The 24282-nt window shown below is 42.9% G+C and overlaps 1 protein-coding gene across 4 annotated transcripts in view; it reads right to left on the bottom strand.

Annotated features, from left to right (window-relative positions):
- Positions 1–24282, bottom strand: part of brd4 (bromodomain containing 4) — a 31480-nt gene that overhangs the window by 2701 nt on the left and 4497 nt on the right. Inside the window, exons 1-18 of one of the 4 annotated variants that reach the window (XM_075454914.1) lie at positions 19493–20086; positions 7871–8255; positions 7080–7217; positions 6849–6984; positions 6420–6751; positions 5868–6251; positions 5620–5748; positions 5042–5272; positions 4728–4948; positions 3717–4048; positions 3489–3584; positions 3026–3406; positions 1734–2606; positions 1520–1626; positions 1276–1423; positions 1024–1154; positions 723–928; positions 23–269 (exon numbers count right to left, since the gene is read on the bottom strand). In XM_075454914.1, the coding sequence (XP_075311029.1) occupies positions 23–269; positions 723–928; positions 1024–1154; positions 1276–1423; positions 1520–1626; positions 1734–2606; positions 3026–3406; positions 3489–3584; positions 3717–4048; positions 4728–4948; positions 5042–5272; positions 5620–5748; positions 5868–6251; positions 6420–6751; positions 6849–6984; positions 7080–7217; positions 7871–8255; positions 19493–19590 (4575 nt within the window). In that variant the 5' untranslated portion in view covers positions 19591–20086. Of the gene's footprint in view, positions 1–22; positions 270–722; positions 929–1023; positions 1155–1275; positions 1424–1519; positions 1627–1733; positions 2607–3025; positions 3407–3488; positions 3585–3716; positions 4049–4727; positions 4949–5041; positions 5273–5619; positions 5749–5867; positions 6252–6419; positions 6752–6848; positions 6985–7079; positions 7218–7870; positions 8256–19492; positions 20087–24282 lie in introns of those variants that run through there. The other 3 variants (XM_075454916.1, XM_075454915.1, XM_075454917.1) reach the window with 3 other exon arrangements.

The following is a 24282-nucleotide window of genomic DNA, read 5'->3' as shown; positions in this document are numbered from 1 at the left end:
AAGTTTAAGACAATAATCTCACCGCTTCCCGCCTCCTCCTCTCTTGCTCTCGTTGCCGTGCGAGCTCCCGCTGTTTGTCAAGTTGGTTTTGTGTGGTGGGCTGAGGCGGCGTGGGCGGTTGAGGAGGCTGCTGGATGGCAGTCGGCTGGGGCTCCTGCTGCACCTGCTGCTGTTGTGAAGGGGCTTGGACATGCTGCTGTTCAAAACGTCTGCGAGGCTCTTCATGCACCCTTCTGCTAGGCTCCATGACCTCTTCTTCATCCCGACCTCTGAAAATTCAACAGGACCGATAATTTATACCCACTTTATGCACAGAATGTGGTGAAAAGTCCTTAAACCTACACCCAGTGGATAAAGTTATTAAAAACAAAATGACCAGAACAAAAAGATGAATATTAAGATTATAATGGGAACTGTTGTGTAAAAGGGTTTTCAACCAAATAAAACTTGCTACTTTGTTAGCTCATTTCTTCACTCGCGGCATGTCAGAAACACCAGATTTCACAATATTAGTCTTTCAATTCTTCTCGATGTAGGTCTCACTGCATCAATATAAAGGTTGAAATTAGCATTTTCAAAACTACACAGAAAATCAAGTTCTTTTTCAAATAACTCTTTCAAATAATAAGTTGTTCGAGGCGGATAAACAGTTGGTTTCTCTTCATGAAGTAAAGGCGCTGCTTTCTACGCAGCTTGTTTTGGTATTGTCTTGAGGCCCTCACCGTAGTTTGTCTTGCTCCCTGCGTAGCCTGTCTTTTTCCGCCTGCTCGGCCTGGGCCTTCAGGGCTTTCTCCCTCTCCTCCTTCTCTCGAGCGGCCCGACGAAACTGCTCAAAACTGTCACTTGAGGATTTCACAGCTGATGATGGCGTAGATGTGGATTTCTGTGCCAGGCTGGCCCATGAGCCCATATTCTTCAGTTTCACGTCCTGGGGAGACGCACATAGATGGAGTATGATGGAGTACTCTGACACACGATAAAATACTTACAGATGAAAGTGTAAAACCTTTTTCTTGCACCTACCTGTACCTTTTTGGGAGCAATGGGGGTCTTGGGCTCCTGTTTGAACTTGTCCTTGTCCTGCAGGGAGGGGGGTGGCCCACTGGGCTCAGAGGAGCGGATGACGGGCCGTGAGCTGTCCATGGACTTCACATCTGCTTCCAAACAACAACAACAAAAAAAACCCAACACAACAGGCTTAGTCAGTACCTTAAGCAGTGTATTCTGCTTAAGCATTTAGATCAGAGGAAAATCACAAATTGGAGGAGTTCTCACTCTGTTGGCTGTGGCCTGGTTGACTGGGCTTGTTTTCAGGATGTTTGTGATGGTCGGGCCTCATTGCAGGATTAAACTGTTCTCTCATCACTGGTGATGGAGGAAGTTTCTCCTCTTTTATAACACCTTGGCTTATAGGGGCTCTCTGCTGATTGGTAAGCAAATACAATCAGTCACACATTGCTCTGGCCTTGCACTCAACCCTCCTTTCCAAATACTGCTCACATCTGTGCAGATTTCTTACCTTTTTGGGTTGCATATTGTGCGGTGGAGACTGGTGAGACACAGGTGGATAATGGGGGATTTGCGGGGAATGCATCATAAGCGGGGATGGGTTATCCCTCATGTGACCTGTTAAGAGAAGGCTATGGAGTTAAATGTATGGCTACACAATCTTTAACAGCAGCAGTGTTTGATTCTTCTGTTAACGACAACTTCTCTCATCTTCTCAGACGTACCTGTGTTGTAAGGGTCAGCTTTGGTTGGGCGAGGGGAGGGCTGCTCTTGCTGCTGCTGGATGATCGGCTGTGCTTTGTTGGAGGGCATGGATACCTTGTGTTGAGACCCCTGGGACTGACCAGAGAGTCCGGGACCCTGCTGGTAGTTCAGTTGCTGCTGTTGTGATTGCTGTTGCTGCAGCTGCTGAGTGTGTTGCATGTGGCGGGCTTGGTGGGGGGGTATCTGTGGGGGCAGGGCCTGATGTGATGGGGTGGGCTGAGCCTGGGGCTGTATAGGGAGTTGGGGAGCAGGCAACGAAGTCTGACTGGAGAGCTGAGATTGTCCTTGGGCAGACTGCATGAGAGGAGTCTGTCCTTGCAGTTGTTGTTGTTGTGACTGCTGCAGCTGCTGCTGACGAACCTGTGCCTGGAGTGACTGCATGGCCTGCTGGGGCTGACGAGATTGCTGGAACTGCTGTAGGTATAACTGCATTGGGTTCATAGGCGTTGTAGAACCTGGCTCTTCATCGTCCTCCAACAGTAACTGGGGAGGCTGGGAAGACAACAAGCCTTGAGGTGTGAGTGTTGGGGGGGACATGGGCCGTTGGGGCAGGGGTTGAGAAGCGTGGAGGATCTGAGAAGTCAGCTGGTGCTGTGGTGGGGCGGCTGACTGGGGTTGGAGCTGCTGCTGCTGTTGCTGCTGCTGTTGTTGCTGCTGCTGTTGTTGTTGCTGCTGTTGTTGTTGCTGCTGCTGCTGTTGCTGCTGCTGCTGTTGCTGTTGCAAAGCTGGCTGCTGCTGAGATGGTGCTTGTTGCGGCTGAGGGAGTTTGGGATGAAGAGGTGCTGCCTTATGACTGGGCCGAGAAGGTTGCTGAGGCATGGAAATGTGGAGGGCTGAGGTTGCACAGTTGCAGAGAAAGAAAAAAAACCCAGAAGAAACCAAACATAACATCAATTCATTTTAGGAGATGCAGTAAACAGAAATTAAACTAAAAAACGATTACACCATTACACTCATGAACACCAAAATACTGAACATAAATGAAGGATGTGAGCAACGGTAAAATACCAATAAATGTTTGATATGACATATTTTATTCAAGTAATTAAGTGTAATGCGTGAGGCTAAATGAACTGAAAGTAAAGTGTAGGGTGGTGTTAGCACAGGCAGTCCATGATAATGTCTGAAACTGCACGGGAACAAGAGCTGTACATGTAGAAGAGACTGCAGTCACACGGGTGGATGCACTGAAAATAAAGGAGGCTATAAATATCGGACTTAGCAAAAACTAAGCATCTGCGTACACCCTTACCTGGAGATGGAAGGACGGGATGCTGATTGAGGAAGGGGTGTGTCTCAGGAGACACCGGCCCAGCAGAATGAGCGTTTAAATGTGGGGGTACAGGCGATGTGGAGTTGCCTGTGTGGTGGGACATATGCATGAGAGGCTGGCCAAAAGGTGGCAGGGACTCAAAGCTCGTCTCTAGTAACTGGGAGGATTCCAGGGCAGCAACAGGGGGAGGAGCCATGAAGCCTGCGGCAGATGGCTGATGCTGCTTGATCTGACTGCTGGACTGGAGGCCAATAGCTTGGGACTGAATTCCAGCCTGAGCAGGGCCCATTTGAATGTGCGGATGGGCCTTCTTGCCCTCCTTCACAGGCTGGCTCTTCTTTTTCTGCTGTTTTATTATTCCTGAAAAAAGAAAATAAACATGAGCTACAATCTAGTTTTTTGAATTATAGGAAGTTGAATAGTAAATGTTGCTGTAACTCACCTGTCCCTTCAGTTTCACTGTCTGAACTGGAGCCACTACTGTCTGAAGAAGATCCAGCCTTTTTGGAAGTAGTCATGGACTCTACGCTCTTTTCAACTACAAAAACAACAATACATCAATAAATCTCCATATACCAAAATAACAACTTATTTACCGAAAGAAATTTGACATTTCATTAACTAGCAAATAGCATATTATCCTCCCTTCTGATTTCATCCAGTGTGTTACCTGGAAGCTTTTTCTTCTTACGGAGGCAGGAAGAAACATATCTTTCCAGTTCACGCAGAGTGGAGGGCTTCAGCGTCTCAAAGTCAATCTCAATCTCATCAGGGTTCGAGTTTTTTAGAGAGGGCTCCCTGGACTGAATAATATGCACGACACGGCCAAGCTTATCACCAGGAAGCTTGTTAATGTCCAGGCTCAGCTGCCTCTTCTCTTCGTACGTCATAGGCTTGCACTTTTCTCCCGTCACTGACGATCCAGGGGCTCCAAGATCATCCTCCAGGCTGGGAAGTGGCTGCAGGCTTGAGGGATGATTACTCTTCATCCCCTCCTTTTTACTACACAAAACACAAAATGAGAAAACACAAAAAGGTTCATTCACTAATATCGAACACTAACCAGACTGTGCTTTTCAGTAACTTTTTAGAAATTGCATTCAAACTGTCACAATGAAAAACAAAAGGTGTTTGCAGAATATCTCTAAAAACACTAAATGAATACTTCTCAATCATGTCCACTGACTCCCTAGATGTGTCTCTCTCTCTGAGACAACCCCCTCTGCTGGTATTTCTCTTGTTTCTTCTTATTTTGACTGTCAGGGAAGTTTTTGGGCTTCATCATAAGGACAGTGCTGAACGAGCCCATGTGTGACTACACAGTAATCTGTTTAAATCGCCATCTCCTCCCCTCTTGTTTTCAATTCAGATATCTGTGACGTGTGCGCACGCAAGCTCTGTTGGCAAACTGTGGACTGTGACGTACAATCTGACTATGCAGCACCTTCCAACACCTAGTGTGGAGACGGTGGCGAGGAATACAGAAATTCACTTTTACTTTTATCTTAGATATTCCATGCAACATTAATGTGGTTTCATGCGTCTTTCAGAAAGCAAAGCATCACTGAAAGAATGGCAAGAAGTGGGATACAGAATTAAGTCAAGCAGGTAATAATTAATCCCCTGCTGATGACCAATACCAAGGTTTTGCTCAACAGCCAGTGGAGAGTTTAATACCCACCTCGATTTCTTCTTGGTAACGATCTCTTTGTTGTTATTGTTCATGGTCTTGCTTTTCTTGGAAACAGGTGCGACGTCCTGGATCTCATCTACGAGGCCAGGCATGGCGCCTTTCTTCTTATGCTTCTCCTTTTTCTTCTCTTTCTTTTCCTTCTCTTTTCTCTTTGGTTTGCTGGCTTGTGGTTGCGACAGGGCAGCCAGCTGCTCATGAACAGCCTTCAGCTGTTTGGAGAGATGAGACCAGCTCTCAATAAAGTTTGTACAAGAACTGGACAAAAACGGTGCCATCACGTTGCATCTCCTTTGATCACTGACCTGCTCCTGGAGCTCTGCCAGCCTCTGGGCTCTCTCCTCTTCAGAGTCATCTGTGGAAGACTCTGACTCAGAGGAGGAGTCACTGGAGCTGTCTGAAGACGAGGCAATATGAGCCAAAGGAGGCTGAGGCTTAACAGGGGCAGGGTGGTGAAGTGTAGGAGCAGGGGCCGAAACCATGGGCTTGCTCTCGGGCTCATCTGGCATCTTAGCAAAGCGCATCTCAAAGACATCCTAACAAATGAAATGGATCAGGTAAGTTATCCCAATGTTCATTTATGTTTGTGAGAACAAACTAAAAGCAGAACAACAACGAATATTGAGAGAAATTTCAAAGATATAATAGACTAGCCCTTCCAAAAATGAAAAGTGGTTAAAGAAGTTAAAACATTGAAATACACATTTCACCTCCGAGTATGAAGCAGCATTATGGCAAAAGGATCGAGTGTTGTGGTATAAAAATGAATGAAAAATAATATTTGAAATATTCTCTTAAATTTGATCATTTATGAAGAATCCAACTCTACACAGATAAACTCCCAGCCCCATTTCTTTAAACCACCAAATCCCTGACTGCGTACCTGTAGTTTGCGTGCCATTGCTACCACTTCATGGTCTGGTGGATTATATTTGTAGCAGTTTGAAAACATTAACCGTACGTCAGCAGCAAACTCCTGGGGGTCTCTGTATTGCCTGTTCTCCAACTTGACCTAATAAACAAATCAAAGAAATCAATCATTTGCCATGTCACAAGCGAGCGCACCTTCATGAAAACCTTATAGTACTGTTGTATATACTGTTGATAAACAATGCAGTTTTTAAAACACACCTTGAGGGTGCTGAGGTCCATTGGATGTTTGATAATATCGTGATAATCATGCAGTCCCAGTGCATCGACGTCAACAGGTTTGTAGAATGGCCAGGCATAAGCAGCGTGTTTCTTGGAGAGCATATCCCTAACCAAACCAGCACAGTAACCCATCTGATCTTGTGGTTTGGGGCTTAGATCTCCACTTGGTCCACCAAGTCCTGCCCCAATGCTTATGTGATGCTGAGAGTCTGGAGCTTCCTTTTTCATTAGTTTCGTGGGCCGGGCACTCTCTCGCCTGGGTAGCGTCTTCCCAGTCTTGGATTCTGCTGGTGAAGACTCGCTCAGCTGGTCATTTGCAGTGGGCGTTGTAGTGTCTGCTTTCCTTTTTTGGCTCTTTTTTTGCTGGGTAGCAGTTAATATAAACAAAGCAGAGAAATGAAGGAGGGAGGAGGAAATAAGTGATTAGATTGAGATACTCAAATCTAAGTACCACACATTTCTAATACACCTTAGTGTGGTTTAAAATGTATCAACATGTCCAAATGTATTTCCCTCTGTTAACACACTCACTTTGGTCATGGTCTGCAGCATGGGGGCAGTGCTCTGGATGGATGCTGGGGGAAGAGGGGTCTGAGCAGGGAGAGGCACAGAAGTCATAATAGGAACTTGAGGAGCACAGTCTGATTGACCCAGGGGGTATGAAGGTCCAAGTTGTGGAGCATGGCTGGGTAACGTTGGGGGCACATGGGATGGCAGGGCCTGCATTGAAGGCTGGGGAGGTAGTGAAGGTGGACCCTGCGCTGGTCCTCGAGACTGCGGTGCTGCCGAGAGGTTTGGCAGACCACGTCTTTGAGGAGTCATGGATGAGGAGTCAATGATGGCCCCTGGTTTCAAGTTTAGACCTTGATCACAGAACAAAACACTTAGATTAATATCCTGTCTCACATAAACTAGATTTATGAAAATACGGTGAACAGCAAAAGTAAGCAAATCTCACACCTCCATCTCTCCGGCCCCGACCACGTCCCTTCCCCGTCATGACAACAATCTCAGTTTCTTCCTGAGGCATTTCCGTAACCTTTTGGAGGAAAGCCTTCTCGAGAGACTCAGCCATTAAGACGATGTCATCTCCAGGCTGCAGAGGGAGACAAAGCGCTGTTAGCAAAATCGCAAGTGTATCTGGAACTGACATGTTACGGCACCAATGGCTCTGGCGTACAACTATCTTACCTTGTTGTATATGTAGCAGTTAGTAAACATCGTGTTGAAGTCTTGGATACATTCTTGGGCATTCCAGTAGTAACTGTTCTCAAGCCTTTTCTTGATTGTTCCCATGTCCATAGGAATTTTGATTATTGAGTAGTAGTCCTGAAATGAGTACAGAAATATGTCAATAAGAAACAGCAACCAGTCTGCCACTGTCTTTACAAATATACTAGAGCTGATGTAATAAAAATCAAAAGCTAATTTAGAAACAATAAGAAAAAGACAAAAAAAATGTAAACTATAAATTTAGAATTAAATGGATCAAATACATAATTTTGAATTTCCCTTATCATTCTGTATTGCACACTATGTGTAAACTTTTTTTTCCCCCACTCCCCAAAAACTAGCCAGCGTTCACACAGATACCGAAAGCAAAGGTTCAGGCTTTTGCCATGAGAATTTCATACTGCGGTCATGATCAAAAAGTTTGTAACATTTCATAGAGAAGTCTATCACTGTACAACCTGAAAGAATTTTCCTCTAATCAAACACTGTTGTTTACACATGGTGCAAGAATAAATGCTACTGTAGTAAGTCACTTCTAACATATTTAAACCAATATTTATCAATTACGGAAATGAGAAGGGCTGGCTGTTTTGCATGCAAAAATAAATCCAAACAAATGAACATATAAGAACATTCATGCATGCATTAGGATTGTGTAGATGCTGTAAACCTTGTAGTAGTTTGCATGAAACGCCTGACGTAACTATGACAGTTTCGGGGTATGTGGCATTTAGCACACTGGTACTCACAGGCAGGTTAAGTTTGACTGCATCCACGGGTGCATGAAAGGGCCAGGCAAACTGGTGCTTCCACAGGGATTTCACCACCACCTTGAGTAGGTACTGCAGCTGGTTGGTCTGGCGTTTTGGCCTGCTGGGGTTGATGCACTCTGGGGGTAGGGGATTGCCCGCTTGCTGGGCCTGCCCCTGGCTACTGCTACCCGACATCTGTGCTGTATCCAGGCCGTCCCCCATCCTGACAGGGCGGGGTGTGGGCTCGGGCCCCGAAGAGGGAGCTGGAGCTGGAGCAGGGGCAGGGGTAGTGGTGTTGGCAGGACACCAGTTCAGTCTTGGCCCCGGCACAGACTCCACTGACAGAGCACCGCTGATCCCATTGCACTCCTCACTGGACTCTCTAGGGAGACAAAACAGTCATTGACATGATCAGAAACATGTCTTAAACTAACTACAATATATGATGTATTTTAATACTCCTGTGCAACTACCAAGTAACCAAGTTGGAAACAAGTAATCTTGACAACCAATGCAGTCAGAAGCATAGATATCAGGATGCAATGACAGATTCAAATCTGATCACTCAGACCACACTCAGCAAATGTATCCTCAGCCACTTGCCAACCTGACGTCACTTCAACCAAGCAGTAGTTACTGCAAAATTGTTTTCTGCTTTTTCATTTTCCATAAAGATAAATACCCTGTTTAAAAAGCAGCGTTCAAACTTGCTACTTCTGTATTGCTCACAGAAAACTTCCTGCTCGTCTTTTGTGTTCATTTCAGCAGCGACAGTGAACCAATCAGCTATGAGCGCAAAGCTTCAGCTCCAGATCTGCCCTGATGGTTCATGCCATTGATTAATGTACTGCTGGACATTTGGAGGTGTTCACAGCCAGGGACTTACTTCAAGCAGTAACACTGCTGTTAACTGTGGGCATATATTTTTGTTGCAACACCAGTTTAGAATAAAAACTTCAGTTTGTGCCTTTGATCAGCAAAGGTGAGCTGACAATGAGCAATGCAACTGCAATATTAGAAATCCATTATCTTAATCTCCTTTTACTTCTCTAATATTGTATCTGTTACATGACTGAGTTTATTGAAATATTTGTAAAAACGTCTGTATATTCTGTATTCTATAGCCAAGACACATCATTTCAACAGGTCTGAACAGTCTCTTTGTCCTCCTACTCTGTCTCTGGATTTCGGTTGCGTTTAGAGACATCGGTGGACATGGGTGAGAGTGTAGGTTAGTCATGTAGCAGTCGAGGAACACTTTGTGCTCGATCCTACCTAAAGACCTCTTTCATACAGTCAGGGACATTACTTTTTAAATAATGACAAAAATAAAGGCTGTGAAGTCAACTAAAAGGCCACATAATCGTTAAATACTAGACTAAAAATAGACTAACAGTGATGTAGAAAAATACACTAGCGCATTTTTTTAACTAAGCGTCTGTGAGAAAACCAGTTTGTATACCAGTCATGTACCTCTACGACATGGTCACCATCTGAAAAGACAAAAGTCAGTGCCAATCACTCCTAACCATCAATGTTCACAAACACAGGGGAAAGTGGGGACAAGGCTGCACCATGGGTGAGGCGAAATACACACAGGGGCACCACTTTAAGGTTAGTTAATGCAGTGTAGGACTATAATCAATAATAACAGTATTGTCATACTTCATGTCATACTTCATGTTAGAGACGGTTGTCAAATAATCGGAAGGTTGGCTGTTCAATTCCCACTCTCGCCACTCAAAAGATTGGTGGTGGAACTGACAGCTGAAGGGGTGTCAGTCCACCTCCTTGTCACGACCGAGGTGCCCTTGAGCAAGGCCCCATACCCCCATGCTCCCCGGGCGCTGTGAATGGCTGCCCACCACTCCAGGTTGGCATCTGTCTCTATGAGTGTGTGACCCTGTGCATGAGTGTGTCAACAGGTGCCAACCTGGATGGGTTAAAAGCGGAGCACCAATTCCGTGTGCATGTATGCATGACAATAAATCTGATCTTAATCTTAACTTGCAAAAAACAGATATAAAGTTGATATTTAATTCTGCCCAACTACTGCTTGGTTTTTGCTTGCCATTCCTCCCCTTCTTAACGACGGCAAGCAAAAAGCAAAAAGCAAAAAGATCAAAATCGATGTCACAACAGCTGATGTTCTGGGCGCTTTGCTGTCGTTTTGGCCAGTCATGCACCTCTCGACTTTTGTAACCTGGTGCACTCAGCACGAGGGGCGCGTTTGAAAAACAGGACTGCAGGCAAAACTGTGCGACCGAGGAAAATAACAAGAAAGGTGCAACTATTGTAAATGTTACAAAATCCTTTCACCTAAAAGTGGAACTCAGAAGTCGGAACTGTGTAAGTACGTTTGTTATTCATACTGTACTTCTTGTAGGACTTCTAAAACTTCCTGGTGTGTCGGGTCTTCACTTTCTCAGTACTGATGCCTAATGTTTAGAAAAAACCTGCAGTGAGTACAGCACGCTTAAAGCGCAGTTATGTTATGGTTCAGTGTTCATGTCACAAATCGCTCATGCGATCACACCAACAGCCACAGATACAGCTGCATGAAGCACACACTTGTTCTGCATTTCAGAGGTGGTAAACTTCCAACATAAATGCCAAAGGGATTTCAGAGAATTTGCTTAATTTGATCATACTGGATGATCAACCAATTTCTGCCAGTTGACAGTTTAACGGTTTAACATCCAGGAAAAACATATCAGACACTGCTATACCTAAGCTATACAATCGAGTGTCATACTTAGTGGCATAAGCTAACTGCATTTGTTTTATTTGTGTACATTTTCATTTTTGAGTGAGTGGAAAAGAATAGGGGCAGCGGGGCAGCATGGCAGCAGACACGATCATGAATAAGTACGAGTAAGTAAGAGTAAAATGAATGCATTAATTCATTGTTTACATTGTTATTGTTCAACAATAAAATCAAAGGTATAAATACTTGACATCACCTTGACAATAAAGCAAAAAAAGAACATGACAGGCAGAGGTTGCACAGGTTATACGCCACTATCAACCTCATAATGAAACAAATCTGATTAGGATTCATTTTCAAAACCAATGAATCAGATAACTGTCAATGTTGTTGTTTTTTTCTTTTTGCATGTTCCAACAATATCTATTCTTCTTCACTGAGATTTACACTGCACTCCGCTGGCCTTTATTGTGGGCGGTATCAGCTGCTTATCATAATCGCAAACTATTGAACTGCAGTTACACAGATGCGCACACACACACACTGTGTGTTAACTTCCTCATGTGTGCAGAGTGACGATTGCACTGTATGACTTTGCAAAGCGCTCCGAGTACAAAGGTGTTTTGCTCATATTTAGAGTGAGCATAACTGTGTGCTATAAAGCTCACGTCTGGTCAATGGAGACAAAAAAATTATACAAGTGTAAAACTATGTATTCTGCTCATTGATTTATATTTCAAGCACATTGTCATGCCATCCTTGTGTGGAGATTGGATATCCATGCAAACAATTCATATCCACAGATTTGCTAACTATGCCTGTGGATTTGCAAACTTCCTCCCCAGAGAAGCATGTTAAGTGGGCCGTTATATGCAAAAGTTCAGCGCCGCTGCACAGATGCTGCTGTTACACCTACAGGTATGTAGGTATGACCAATCAGTGCAGCGTTTCCACACCACAGATCAGTATCAGATACCTCAGCTTAAGTATTAAGGGTGATTTATGGTCACCTACAGAGAGCTCTCCCGGAGACGGTCGGCCAAAATTCCTATCTATCCGTCGAGGCGACGGAGACCGCAAGGGTTGTGATTGGTCGGCTAACATCATCATTTCCGGAATCACTTTTCCGGTTTAGCGCCTTCCTCTCAGAACAACACCACCACCATTTTTTAAAGAGTTTGTGTGGCCGGTCAACATTTGGTCAAAATTATTTGCATTACAAAATCAATAAGTTCCAACTCCAACAACAGTCTTTCTCTCTCGGTCGCCATCGTTCACTGTGAGGAGTGAAATGGAGCCGGAAGGTAAACAATCAATCAACGACTTTCACGATAGACTTCGCGAGATTGGGTTGTTTGACGTAGCGACGCCTACTGATCGGGAGATGAATTGCCTTTCGTATCCGACAGCCCGACGGAGAACTTCGAAAGGACGGAGAGTCTCTCTGTGACTACGGAGAAGCATACGGAGGCCTTTACTTAAAGGGACCATTTTTCATCAAGTGCTACTTACAATGGAGGACAGCAAAAACAAATAGAAAATAAAAATAAAGCAAGGGGAGTCTAGTCGAATCACACCTTGTAACGGAAAAAAGGTCACAACTGACAACAGACAAAAATAAGTTGAACCAATGAATCAATCAATAAAGCAATCAGAGCAATCATAGTTTAAGTGAGACAGTGAGATAGAAACAATAATCAGGATCCTTGTGACAAGGACCTGGGTGATGGCTCAATAAACAACGGAGATTTTTATTGCTCAGTTTGTTGCAGATTTTATATTTATAGGTTTCATAAGTTCTGCTGGATTGTATGCATTTACAACTACTAAAGAGCTGCTTTAAAATAATATAAGCATGGTGATAGTGACAAGTGTGCCCACATCTGTCCTACAAGCTCTATGTAATTGAACACTTAGCTGACAGAGTGCTCTGTTCAGCCTTCAATGAATACCTGCATTACCAAAATGACAGATGAACAAATACATTTACAGCTACACTGATTGCTCCAACAGAGAACATTCTCATTAGATAATAAACACCAGTGGAAAGAGCTTGACGAAAGTAAAAAAAGGTGTCCAATACAATCCAGTAACATAGCAGGAGACAAATTTGCGCCCACTTGAAGCACCAAGGTTGGGAACCAAGTTAGTCCTTAAAAACAAAATGCTTCATACTTTCTTCAGAGGGTTTATCATTGTATTGCTGGCTGATAATAGTTAAAAATCCTTTTCAGGATTAATTGTCAAGCTTTTATCAGAAATATGCGCAGATATAGACTGTTAGGCACACAATATAGATACACATGTCCACATGCCTTCAAGGACAACATAAAAAAAAGGCAGCCACAATCTAAGCCGGCTCCAACTGGTTTCTGGTGCTGCATGGAGCAAGGTCTAATCATCTTTACACAAAGATACTCACAGATGGTCGTCGCCAAAACATCGGCAACAAAGATGCTCCCAGTCAAAACCACTGACATTAAAACACTAGCGATGACATGTGTAAACAAATCTCTAGTAGTGACAAATCTTGTTGGTTAAGGATCAATGAAACATCTATGCATTGTATCAAAATGTTTTGTAGAGACAAATAAAGGTATAAATGTTATTCAAGATCTTTCTCCCAAGAAGTCCCAGAAAGCCTCATCTTTACACTTTTAACTTGTTGAAGTCAAGTTTCTTCATTTGTTTATATTCTCAAAACCATCACGGAGTACATTAAGAATAAAAGTGATGTGGTTTGGGAAATTTTCAGCTTGCTCGGAAAGAACCCAACAAACATGGAAATCTCAATTTTGTGTTCTCTATCATTCAAAAACTACAACTGATTTTACAAACTTTGGAAAGAGAACCTGCTGAGCCTTTGTTTTTCAGTTCTTTTTATTGTTTAGGGCACTTTCTCACTAGGACAGTCCAAGGGACTCGGTTCGATTGGTTGGGAAATGCCGAAACATTTCACACCTTCATTTGGTTTGGTTTGGTTTACTTTCACACCGCACTTTTGAAAGCGGACCATTAACAACAGCTGCTTGTTTGGGGGGTGCCTAAAATGAGCACTGACCAATAAGGGAAAAGCATGAGGAAGAAGAAAGCCCAGCTCATTGATTGGCTAGAACTGAAAATGGAAAAATCCACCTCCTTCAGGCGCCTTGTTCATCGAGTTTGCTTGTTTGGTCGTCACCAGAGTTCGGATGAGCTTTAACACCTGCCAAAAGAAGTAGACTATCCGAGGAAACGGACTCTGGTCCGGACCAAACAGCGTTAGTGTTACAGCACCTTTAGATAACTAACCTATTCAGATTTAATGCAACATCTAATTACATCAAATTTCAGTTATATAGCACCAAATCAAACTCCTTAAAATACAAATTAGTCCAATTCCTTAAAAGATGCCTAGCTAAGGAAACCAATGAAACATTTCAAATCTTTGCTTGGATTCAATCCCCCACCCTGCACACAAGGTGACAGTCGAGAGGAAAACTTCCTTTTAACAAGAAGAACCCTTCAGCACAACCAGACTCAGGGGATTAAAGCTGGGTTTTAAATAATAATAATGATATAATAATAAGACTTAACATAGATTGGTAAAGCCCCAAAGTCAGTTTCTAACTGTATCCCTTTACCTGTTAACAGCTTGCGAGGTAATAACATTGTTCACCTTTACCAGACCTCAGTCAAATCAACATGGTGGGAGTGTCACTGCTGAGGGCAACACAAAGTTTAAAGCGGCACAATGCAACTTTTTCATGGTCATAAAATTGCTTGGCAATCATCAGATTGCTTGGCTGACCCGTTCAGATGAAAACGGTGACATTTCCATCTCCATCTGGTGGCCCTAGACCGAAACAGCGCTTGCAACTTTGCCTGTGGCGCCGCATGCTTTGTTTACCTCTGGAAGTCTCGCGACACACGAGAGCCGAGAACTACTGCTTCACGGCAGGTCGTAAAGGGCTCTGAGCCGAGCCAGGTAGCCTGATAAGACACACCCCCTCTCCATTAGCTGTCGACGGCTCTCCAACTCTCTGCCAGTGTCTTGAAAAATAAACCGTAAATTGCCTCTGGTGGGTTTACGACAGTCTAGCTAGACTGTCGCCTTATTTTCTACGGAGCTCCCCCTACAGCTTTGGGGTGTGTATTGCATGGTAAACAAACCCCGTATTACTGAAAGTTGCATAGCGCCGCTTTAAAGGCAGATGTCAGAGTTCCTTTCAGATTTTAAAATTCACAAGAAAGTGAAAAAATGTTGATGAAAAATATCCCAAAACCACTTGATGTGACGTCACCCAGATATGCTATCTGCTAAAACAAGACTTGGAATGATCATACAATGCTTCTTAAACACCTTCTTAAACACCGCTGTAGTGGACAGAAAAAGCTGTCCTGACTTGTGATAATGAGACATACAGAGCATCAGATTAATACAGGGCAATTGCTTCTAACTATATGGACAAAGACTGTAGACGTGTGTCTCAGGTTTCCTATCGGATAAATATTTAAAACAGGCACACAGCCAGGAATATTCCTAAATACTGTCCAAAGGCATTACAAGAGTGTGAGTTTTCAAAGACCAAGTCACTGTAACAAATCATGCTATGACCATAGCCCACACTGTGAAAGTGATGGAGGGGCTGCACCCTGGCAATTTTCTACTCAATTTTCCCACTCAAAAAGCTCACAAAAGGAATGGGAGCCATCACTGCATTCTAAAATAATTTGATATAACGTCAAGGAAGATGTGATGGAAGCTCTTAAAGCTAGACTGCTAATGTGAAGGCAATTCACAACAATATTCTTCATTGCAACTGAGCATGCACAGCAACTGGAAGAGATGAGAAGTATTCTTCATTACTCCAAAGTGCTGTATACAACTTGAACTCTAAAGTATGCTTATCTAACCTGTGTGTGGGAGACTTTAGTTAAAACAGGCATAAACAAATATATCAAATTTGTTTATAAAATACAAAAGACATAGAAAGGTTTTCTTGTAAACGTTACCAATGACACTTATTTGCTTGTGTATTTACTAAATATTCAAATGTATATGAGGGTACAAGATAAGTATTATTACAACTGAAATATCCCGATCCAAAGTGATGAAATCCAATCAGGACCTAATGAATCAGAACACAATGGATTTAGTTAATCAATGGTTAATCAATTTACTTTCTTTTAAACCTTGAACAACATTGTCTCTTTGAATACTACTTTAACTTATTGTCAATTTGATTATAATACTCAATCAGTCTATAAAGGTATATTATTTTCAAACAGACTGAATGGCCTGCTGTCCAAGAATAACAGCATGTTGGAATGTGAGACTAATGAAGACTGCAGACGCCCACAGCACAGGTCCATGAAAAAGGTTCACTTCCTGCTACTGCATGGCCTACATCCAGCTCAGCTCTGGAATAACAGTTGACCTTTGACCTGAACATACATCATTGTAGACTGCTGTGAAACATTTCTGGGCAGCAGGAAGTTGCTCTAGTCACTAAAGGTGGGGGTGCAAATCTCACACCAAGAACTCTGGTCTTACATGAGACGACACAATGGCTGTCCCGCTTGAAAATGTGGACACGAACATAATAAGCAAGCTATTAATCATTCATATAAAGGGGTTGGGGGTCGATTTCAGACAGCATTGTAGATATGCAGATTCCAGCTGAGGCCCTCACTAAGTGTCAGAATGATGGTCTATGTTTGCCTAAAAGCAAAGAAATAAATAATTAATGGTGCTACAGTGACACAGCCAGGAATGGCACCCCCTCCTTATTTACTAGCCTTTTTATTTTTTCATAAACTCACCTTCAACCTTTCTTAAGGGTGCAGCTCTTCTCATTTGCTGCAGTCTTGCGACGACATATGGCAATTCTTACAATTACCATAGAAGGAATGCACGTGGCGTCCGACATATGAGTGTAGTTGGGTTATGCCCACGAAGTGGGAAAAAGACAGCTGACTCACTGACCATAGACTAAAATGAGTAAGAGCTGCTGTGCCATCTACTCTACCAAAAGATACAGCAAGAAACCAGTGTCATCTGTGTTCAGGCCTTTAAAAAGTAAAGAGAGCTGAATGTATTGCTGCAATTCACAGAGACAACTGGAATGAAGGCTTGAAAACGTGTATTTGGATCTCACACATTGTGTCTGGCAAGTTAGATTTTAGAGTAAATATATTGTACAATAATTTGACACTTTATTTATTTTCACTTTATGTTCAGAAAGTTTCTGTCTGTCTCATTTATCACCACAAGTGTTAGAACCCTGATGTAAGCAGTTCTTAAATCTAGAAGTGCAAATTGTTGATGCTCCTATGAAACCTGTTTTCCTAGCTAAGAACCAATTGTAAAACAGTCAAAATGAAGTGTTTTAAGAGTTGGGGCAGGATCTGAACCAGCATTTAAAGGGGAACTCCGGGGCATTTGAAGCGCAATCCCATTGCTAGAGGTTGTCAAATACTGACAGTAGGACACAGACTGGTGCAAATCGGCGCTCCCTGTGCGGTGATTGCGCTGTTTGCGCAGCCTGTCATGCTAGCCAAATACGTGGTGGCCAAGGGGCAAGTGCTAAACCTTCCACGTAAAACAACAACTTGCACACTACAGAAATGTCACACCACTTTATAAACCATCCGACAATAAAGTCACAAGCCTTACCATCAAAACCATATGCATGGTTCTCACATTACTGGCATGGGGACGTTACAAAACAACTTTATAAACAGCATGTCACTTACCGGTTGTCGGTATGCTCGCGCATGTGAAAGCCCAAAAGAGTCAATGGACGATACTCCCATATACAAAGCAATTATCTTCTCTAGAAAAACTGCGTTCAAGTATTTAAAACATTACAACAATATTACTGGGCATGTAGCACTTGCCCCTTGGCCACCACGTATTTGGCTAGCATGACAGGCTGCGCAAACAGCGCAATCGCCGCACAGGGAGCGCCGATTTGCACCAGTCTGTGTCCTACTGTCAGTATTTGACAACCTCTAGCAATGGGATTGCGCTTCAAATGCCCCGGAGTTCCCTTTAAAGCACCCCAGCCCCAGTAAGGGGAAAAGACAGCTGTGTTTTGCTCTCTGTGTATACACTCTTCACGCCACAGTTACAGAATGTGTGGCAACTGCTTGATAAACTTCATTTACGTAAAGTGCATTTACATACATGTCACAGGATTTAAGACTTTTAATGAATGTTTGTACAACTGTAAACGGTTAGAGTATCTAACACTATCTTTACACTCGGCATGGAGCAAGTTTAGGTGATGGGTGAGGTGTTGGATCCAGCAATTTCCTATTCAGAATTGCGGAGGTTTGTGTTGTTGGACTGCCACAGTTTTAGTTTCCCTGCCAGGAGACAAAATTACGTGTCTGCCAATATTAAACATCATAACTGATAAAACTGATGATTCTCTGTAACACGTACAGACGTCAAGTTTTCATGCACTGCAAGATCATTGAACGTTTCTTTCTTCTAAGTTTTAAATCATTTTGGCACGGTGGAAAAGAATAATATCATTCTTCAGTGCTGACAAGTGTGGCTTGTTGCACAGTTGTGTAAAAATATAGACACTTACATTACACACACAAAATAGGTAGATCTGATTACATATCTGGAAACGTGGGTGAAACTAAGGTGTCTAAGGAGTCAAGCAACACTTCTTACTCTCTTATGTTCTCTTTTCTTTTCATAAGTCCCATCTCTTCTAAACAGATTTTTCCCTTTTCCGTTCTATGACATTGCTTTGGTTTGTGGCTTTACACTTTGTTGGCATCAACTCTAAAGGACCACAGTTACCCAGCTCTATTAACCAAAACATTGGGCAAGTTTTCCAACATGTTAGCCTGTACGTGTTTGTAGCGTTAGAGTCATATGCATAACACAAACAAGTAAAACGTGAAATTAGCAGCTTATTTGCCTGGATACTTGCTTACTGCGATTTCTAGGGACAATCACTTGCTGTACTTACATTTTGGCTCAATATGACATTATATGCACACAGTGTGTTACAGAGCTGGTGAGATTCAGTCCACAAAATATCATGCAAGGCTGACTTAGTCACCTCATTTGTTTTTCTTCCAACCATTTCAAAGATGCCTTGAAGGCAAACAAATGTTGCCAATGTCTCTATGGTAACACTCAAACACTTCTTTAACATCACACTGTATTTCTATTCTCAAAGGTTCCAAATGCTAGTTTTGGATACTTACCAGTTCAATAGTAGCCACCCAGGACCTGTGCTACTTCAACTTGGTAACATTATTTACGTCTACTCTATGGATCTTTCAACCATAAATCATTCTATCTAATAAGATTTGTTGTTTTAAATACCCCCCTGTAAGATCCCAAACTTTAGGAAGTTCCCCTTAAAGTTGGCTACAAGGTCTTCCAATATGCGTCAGTGCATGAGCTCACAAGCTGACTCAAATAGACTAAACATGAGTCAGGCACATAACAGGAAAAGACAAGAAACATGTCAGCTCTTTATACTTAAACTTCCAGCTAGTTGGGATAAGAAAGTCAAACCCTCACATGAATCAGGACATGTTTCTACTACTGCCCCCCACACACAATCCCACTCTTTCTCTAAAACCCCCTCCAACCACCAATAACTCTTCCCAGGAGGTAGGTTTGTGGCTTCGAGCTAATTTCTAGATAACTTCATTCAAGAAACAAAGCTGAAGACGTACGTATAAACTGGATCATGGTTAAACAAGAGATTGTGCTAACCACATGATAGTCTCGAGAACCATAACTCCAGGCAGTCCTCTTTTTTTCCTCTTCAGCTATTGACCAACTCTTCCCGCTGGTAACATTTTATCAATATGTGAAGCTAAAGACCTCAGTGAATCCATTATATATCTGAAAACTTAACAGGACAGTCTACCGTACAAAATAACATTACCTTTTCACAGAGACAGAATGTGCAATTTTTTCCAGAAGGGCGTCCAATTTTTGAAAATCCAGCAAATCATTTGACTTGGCATGCATCTTGTAATCCATTTATGAACTCCAACAAAAAGAAAGAGAAACCAAGATCCAGCAAATGGCCCGTGAGAATTACAGAGAAGTTATTATCTTATCCTTTTCTTTCCAACAAAACACAGTGAGTAATCCTTAATATAGTCCGAGCAGAGTTCGAGGGTGGCTGTTCCAGGAAAAAAAGGCCCCAGTCTGGAAATGGTGTTTCCCGGCAGGGAGGAGAGGCTGTTGGAAACCTACAGCCAGCAGGCTGTGTTAGCTGTGTGAACCGGTCCTCTCTCTACCCCATCCCCCTCTCAACAGCAGAACGGCCCAGTTGCCACAGGCTCTTCGCTCCATTGTGTGTCCTCTCTAGGGCCTCCCCAAATTAAGTGGACACAAGCAGAAAACAACAAATGTACAGAAAAGAGAGGGTAAGGTGAGGGAGGGGAGAGAGCGCCGATAAGATCCAGGAAGAGCACTTTATTCCTCTTGCTCGCTCTCACCCTGTCTGTAGCACAGGCAGACCAGCATGCAGTTACTCAACAGTAAAAAATGGCTCTGCCGCTTCCTCATTCAGCAAGCCTCTGCCCACACACCCCTCCCGCCCTCTCCTACGCTCTTGCTCATTCCACCCCTCCCCTCTTTCCCCATCAATAGCTTGATGTTCTTGCTCTCTCTCTGTGTATTACACCTTTAACACCCCACCCCCCTCCTGTCTTTTTCTCAGTCTCAGTCCATTTCAATATGCCCCACCCCCACCAACACTCCAGTGATCTTGCATACGTCTTCCCCCACCAATCTTAGGACTCCCTTATCTGCACTCCAGCCTCCTCTCATCTACCACTCACATTAATGTTGCGTCCACTCCAAAACAAAAACCCTTTATCTATGCAAACTCTTGTAAAGAAAGAAAACAAACTGAGTTAATCAAATTCAATTACAGCAGATGATTCAATCAGGATTATCAAAGTAATCACCTCTTCAAAAATCTTGCATTCATTGGGCAATACAATTTGTTGCAGTGCAACAGTGATTCTGCAAATTAACAAATTTGTATTACCTATATAACATAAAATTGAGTTTTTCCCCCCCAACAGTTTTGAACTTTGTGAAACTAGCATAAGACAAAAGTGGAAAGGAACTTGATAAGTCTATCCTCTGCCAAGGCCATTTAAAATGTTTTCAGAAAGTTATCCAGGTCAGCTACAAAATGTCACAGGTTTTTTCTTTGCTCATCCTCTCATTCTTTGTTCATTCTGCTAGGGGTTAAAAATGCATAACAGCTAGGGAGGTGAGGATATATTTTTATTATATTAGATTAAAAGACAGAGTACAAAAAAAAACAAAAAAAACAAACAATTCTGTTAGTCTGAACACAACCGACTTTTAAAATGCATGTAAACACGAAACAACTGAGCTTCTGAAAACTGGACTAACACAAGCAAATAATGCAGATTGTGGTCATATAGACTACGTTCACACTGCAGGCAAAAGTGGCCCGAATCAGACTTTTTTGCCCATTTGAGACTATTTTTTTTAAGACAGTCTGAACAGCACAAATCTGAATTTCTCAACTCCAATCCAGATTACTTTCCTATGTGGTCCTAAATCGGATACATATCTGATGTTTTTCACAGCAACCTCAGTCTGAACGGTCATGTCACATTTCATCCGACTTTTACGACATTGACAGACGCCACCATTCAGTGCACGAGGAGGCAAGGCAGGGCAGGATCCACATTTACTTCTGTAAATGCAGCGTGCCACACGTGGCGTCACGTCCTCTACTGCGCACGTGTCCCTGCAGTGATGTAGATGGTTCACACTGGAGTCTGATGGCGGTCACATTTAAATTATGACCTGAACAACCATGCAAAACAATCGGATCTAAGCAAAAAAAAAAAAAAAAAGAAAAAAGGAATTGAGCATTAATACCTGCAGTGTGAATGTAGCCATAACTCCTGCATGTACAAGGTAAACTGGACTCATAGAGGTCTTTGATCTCCTCACAAGCTCCAAAGTTCCACCATCCTGCATCTTTTTGTAAAAACAGTTTTTCTGTTTCTTCGGCTACGTTCAGACTACATGTTAAAGGTCGCCCAAATCCGATTTTTTTCACGTCAGTGTGAACAGCAAAAATCACATGGAATCCATCAATTCTGATTTGGGACACTTTAGTATGTGGTCATAAATGGGATACAGATTGGATTCTTTGCAAAGCAACCTTTGTCTGTACGTCTGTCAAATCGACTTCGATGCGACTTCTACGGAACACAGACGTTAGTCAGTGGACGACCAGCAAGATCATGCGCGACATGATGCGTTTGTTGTTTTTTGCACATGTGGATCGCTTTCAGTATGGTGAACAGTGAAATCTGATATTGGCCACATTAACAAGAGTAATGTGAAAAAAAAAAATCAAATCTGAGCAGTAAAATTGGAGTTGAGCATTAAGACCGGCAGAGTGAATGTAGCTTTCTGTCAGACGGCCAAATGCGTCACAAATTATGATTAAAAAGTCGCCTTTTCAGACTGTGCGTCAACTCACCAATGCTTATAGCATTTCCAGAGTGCACTTGCTTTTCTTTCACTCTCCGTGCTCACATAAATCGTTTTCACAAATGAACATCATAGATATTCAGAAGCCAGCGATTTGCAGGAAATTAATACTTTATGTTGGGACGACGACACCAAATCTTTTCTGCACGTGGCACAGCAGCATCGTTTGGCCACTGACTGAACATGTCTTGAATTATGAAATGAAAATAAACAACTGTATCCGTCTGTACTCTTGACATGTCGATTTCATACGATTTTAAATGATTTGCTTATAACAGTGCCAAAAGGAACATGTTTCTGTCTGAGTGATGACACAAGAATCAAGCAACATATGTAGACAGGTGCCAGTGGGAAATTGTGCTTGAAGATACATGTCAAGGATCAAATGTGACGAACAGAGACTCAGTTTACTCTGCTCCAACCCGCCTGACAATGCTATCTCATTATCCTGGTAAAGTAAAACTAACTTTAACCTCCTCTTCAATACTCAAAAGAAGACGTAATATACGATATACAAATACTAGGAAAATAAATGACAGTGAGTGCTTATTCTTGACACTTCATGACCCTACGTTGACCCCTATAACACAAAATAATCACCAACTGATCAGGCAAATGCATCTAATGTTATACCACTTAAATAATGTAAATTTACTTCATGTAATTTTCTTTTATGATTAATAAAGTATTCCTAAATTCAATTAAATTAGAACAGCCACCCTGTGCATTACTCGTCAGGTGACTAGTGACTACAATACACATGTCTGTTTTCTCAAATGAAACCAGCATCAGCACTTAGGTGCAGAAGCCAGACACTAGCTGTTTTCACACAGAGATCCGCTACCATCGCGGGTCCAAATTGCCACTTCATCCCGCGTCGAGCAATGTGAAAGCTTGGCGTATTAGGTGATCCCTGCCGCCTGAAGCCGAGTTACGGGGACGTTGCATAGTGGCAGAGCGTCACACGAAACACATAAAATGCTGGGCGTGTACAATGACGTAGGCACAACCCATGCGTCGGAGGTAGGCCTAAATACACCTGTCTGCATCAAATTTTTCAAACCAACGATGGCGGGACACCTTGAGGACTTGTTTTTGTTGCTGGCTGTTTGTTTGGTCATGCAAGTGTATATGCAGTTCATGGAGATGTTATTTTACGGGGTGTGGATGGTCACAACATGGGATGCCGCCGAAGAACATATGCGGAGAATACAAGAGCACTATAATGTCCAAGTTGAGGAAATCCATCGACAATTTGAAGCAGAAGAACGCGAACAGCGTCGACGCAATCGACGAAGACGCTGTTGTTCTGATCAGCTGTCCATCCTGTCTTTTAAACTCCTCACGTCACGCCACGCCCACGTCCATCCCGCGTCAATTGCTTTCACATCAAATTCGGCTCGGCAAAAAGACTAGGGTCCGACACGGGTCGAATGGCGAATCGAGTTGACACCCCAGCCCGGATCGTCAGTGTGAAAGGAACAGCGGACACACTAAATTTGCGAATTAAACGCGGGTTCTTCCTCAGTGTGAAAGGGGCTTAAGATTGTGTCTTTAAAGTGGCACTATGCAACTTTTTCATAGTCATAAAATTGCTTGGCAATCATCAGATAGCTTGGCTGACCCGTTCTGATGAAAACGGTGACATTTCCATCTCCATCTGGTGGCCCTAGCCCGAAACAGCGCTTGCAACTTTGCCTGTGGCGCCGCGTGCTTTGTTTACCTCTGGAAGTCTCGCGACACACGAGAGCCGAGAACTACTGCTTCACGGCAGGTCTAAAGGGCTCTGAGCCGAGCCAGGGAGCCTGATAAGACACACCTCTCTCCATTAGCTGTCGACGGCTAAATTGAATGTGGTTAGCTTCTAGAGTAGTAATATATAATATGGCTAGACTGTCGCCTTATTTTCTACGGAGCTCCCCCTACAGCTTTGGGGTGTGTATTGCATGGTAAACAAACCCCGTATTACTGAAAGTTGCATAGTGACGCTTTACATACCCACTTGTCTGTCCATGTGCCATATGCACCATTCCAGGAGACAGAATGCAAAGAAGAAGATGCACATAAGTACATGGGGTGGAAGAGGCAGGAAACAGAGTCTACAGACACTCCACAAGAAAGTCGGAGAACACTCCTATTAATCATAAACGTACAAGAGCAGATAAAATCTAT

The sequence above is a fragment of the Odontesthes bonariensis genome, chromosome 21, assembly GCF_027942865.1.
Source record: "Odontesthes bonariensis isolate fOdoBon6 chromosome 21, fOdoBon6.hap1, whole genome shotgun sequence".
Classification (NCBI taxonomy): domain Eukaryota; kingdom Metazoa; phylum Chordata; class Actinopteri; order Atheriniformes; family Atherinopsidae; genus Odontesthes; species Odontesthes bonariensis.
This window is presented reverse-complemented; position numbering and strand designations above follow the sequence as displayed.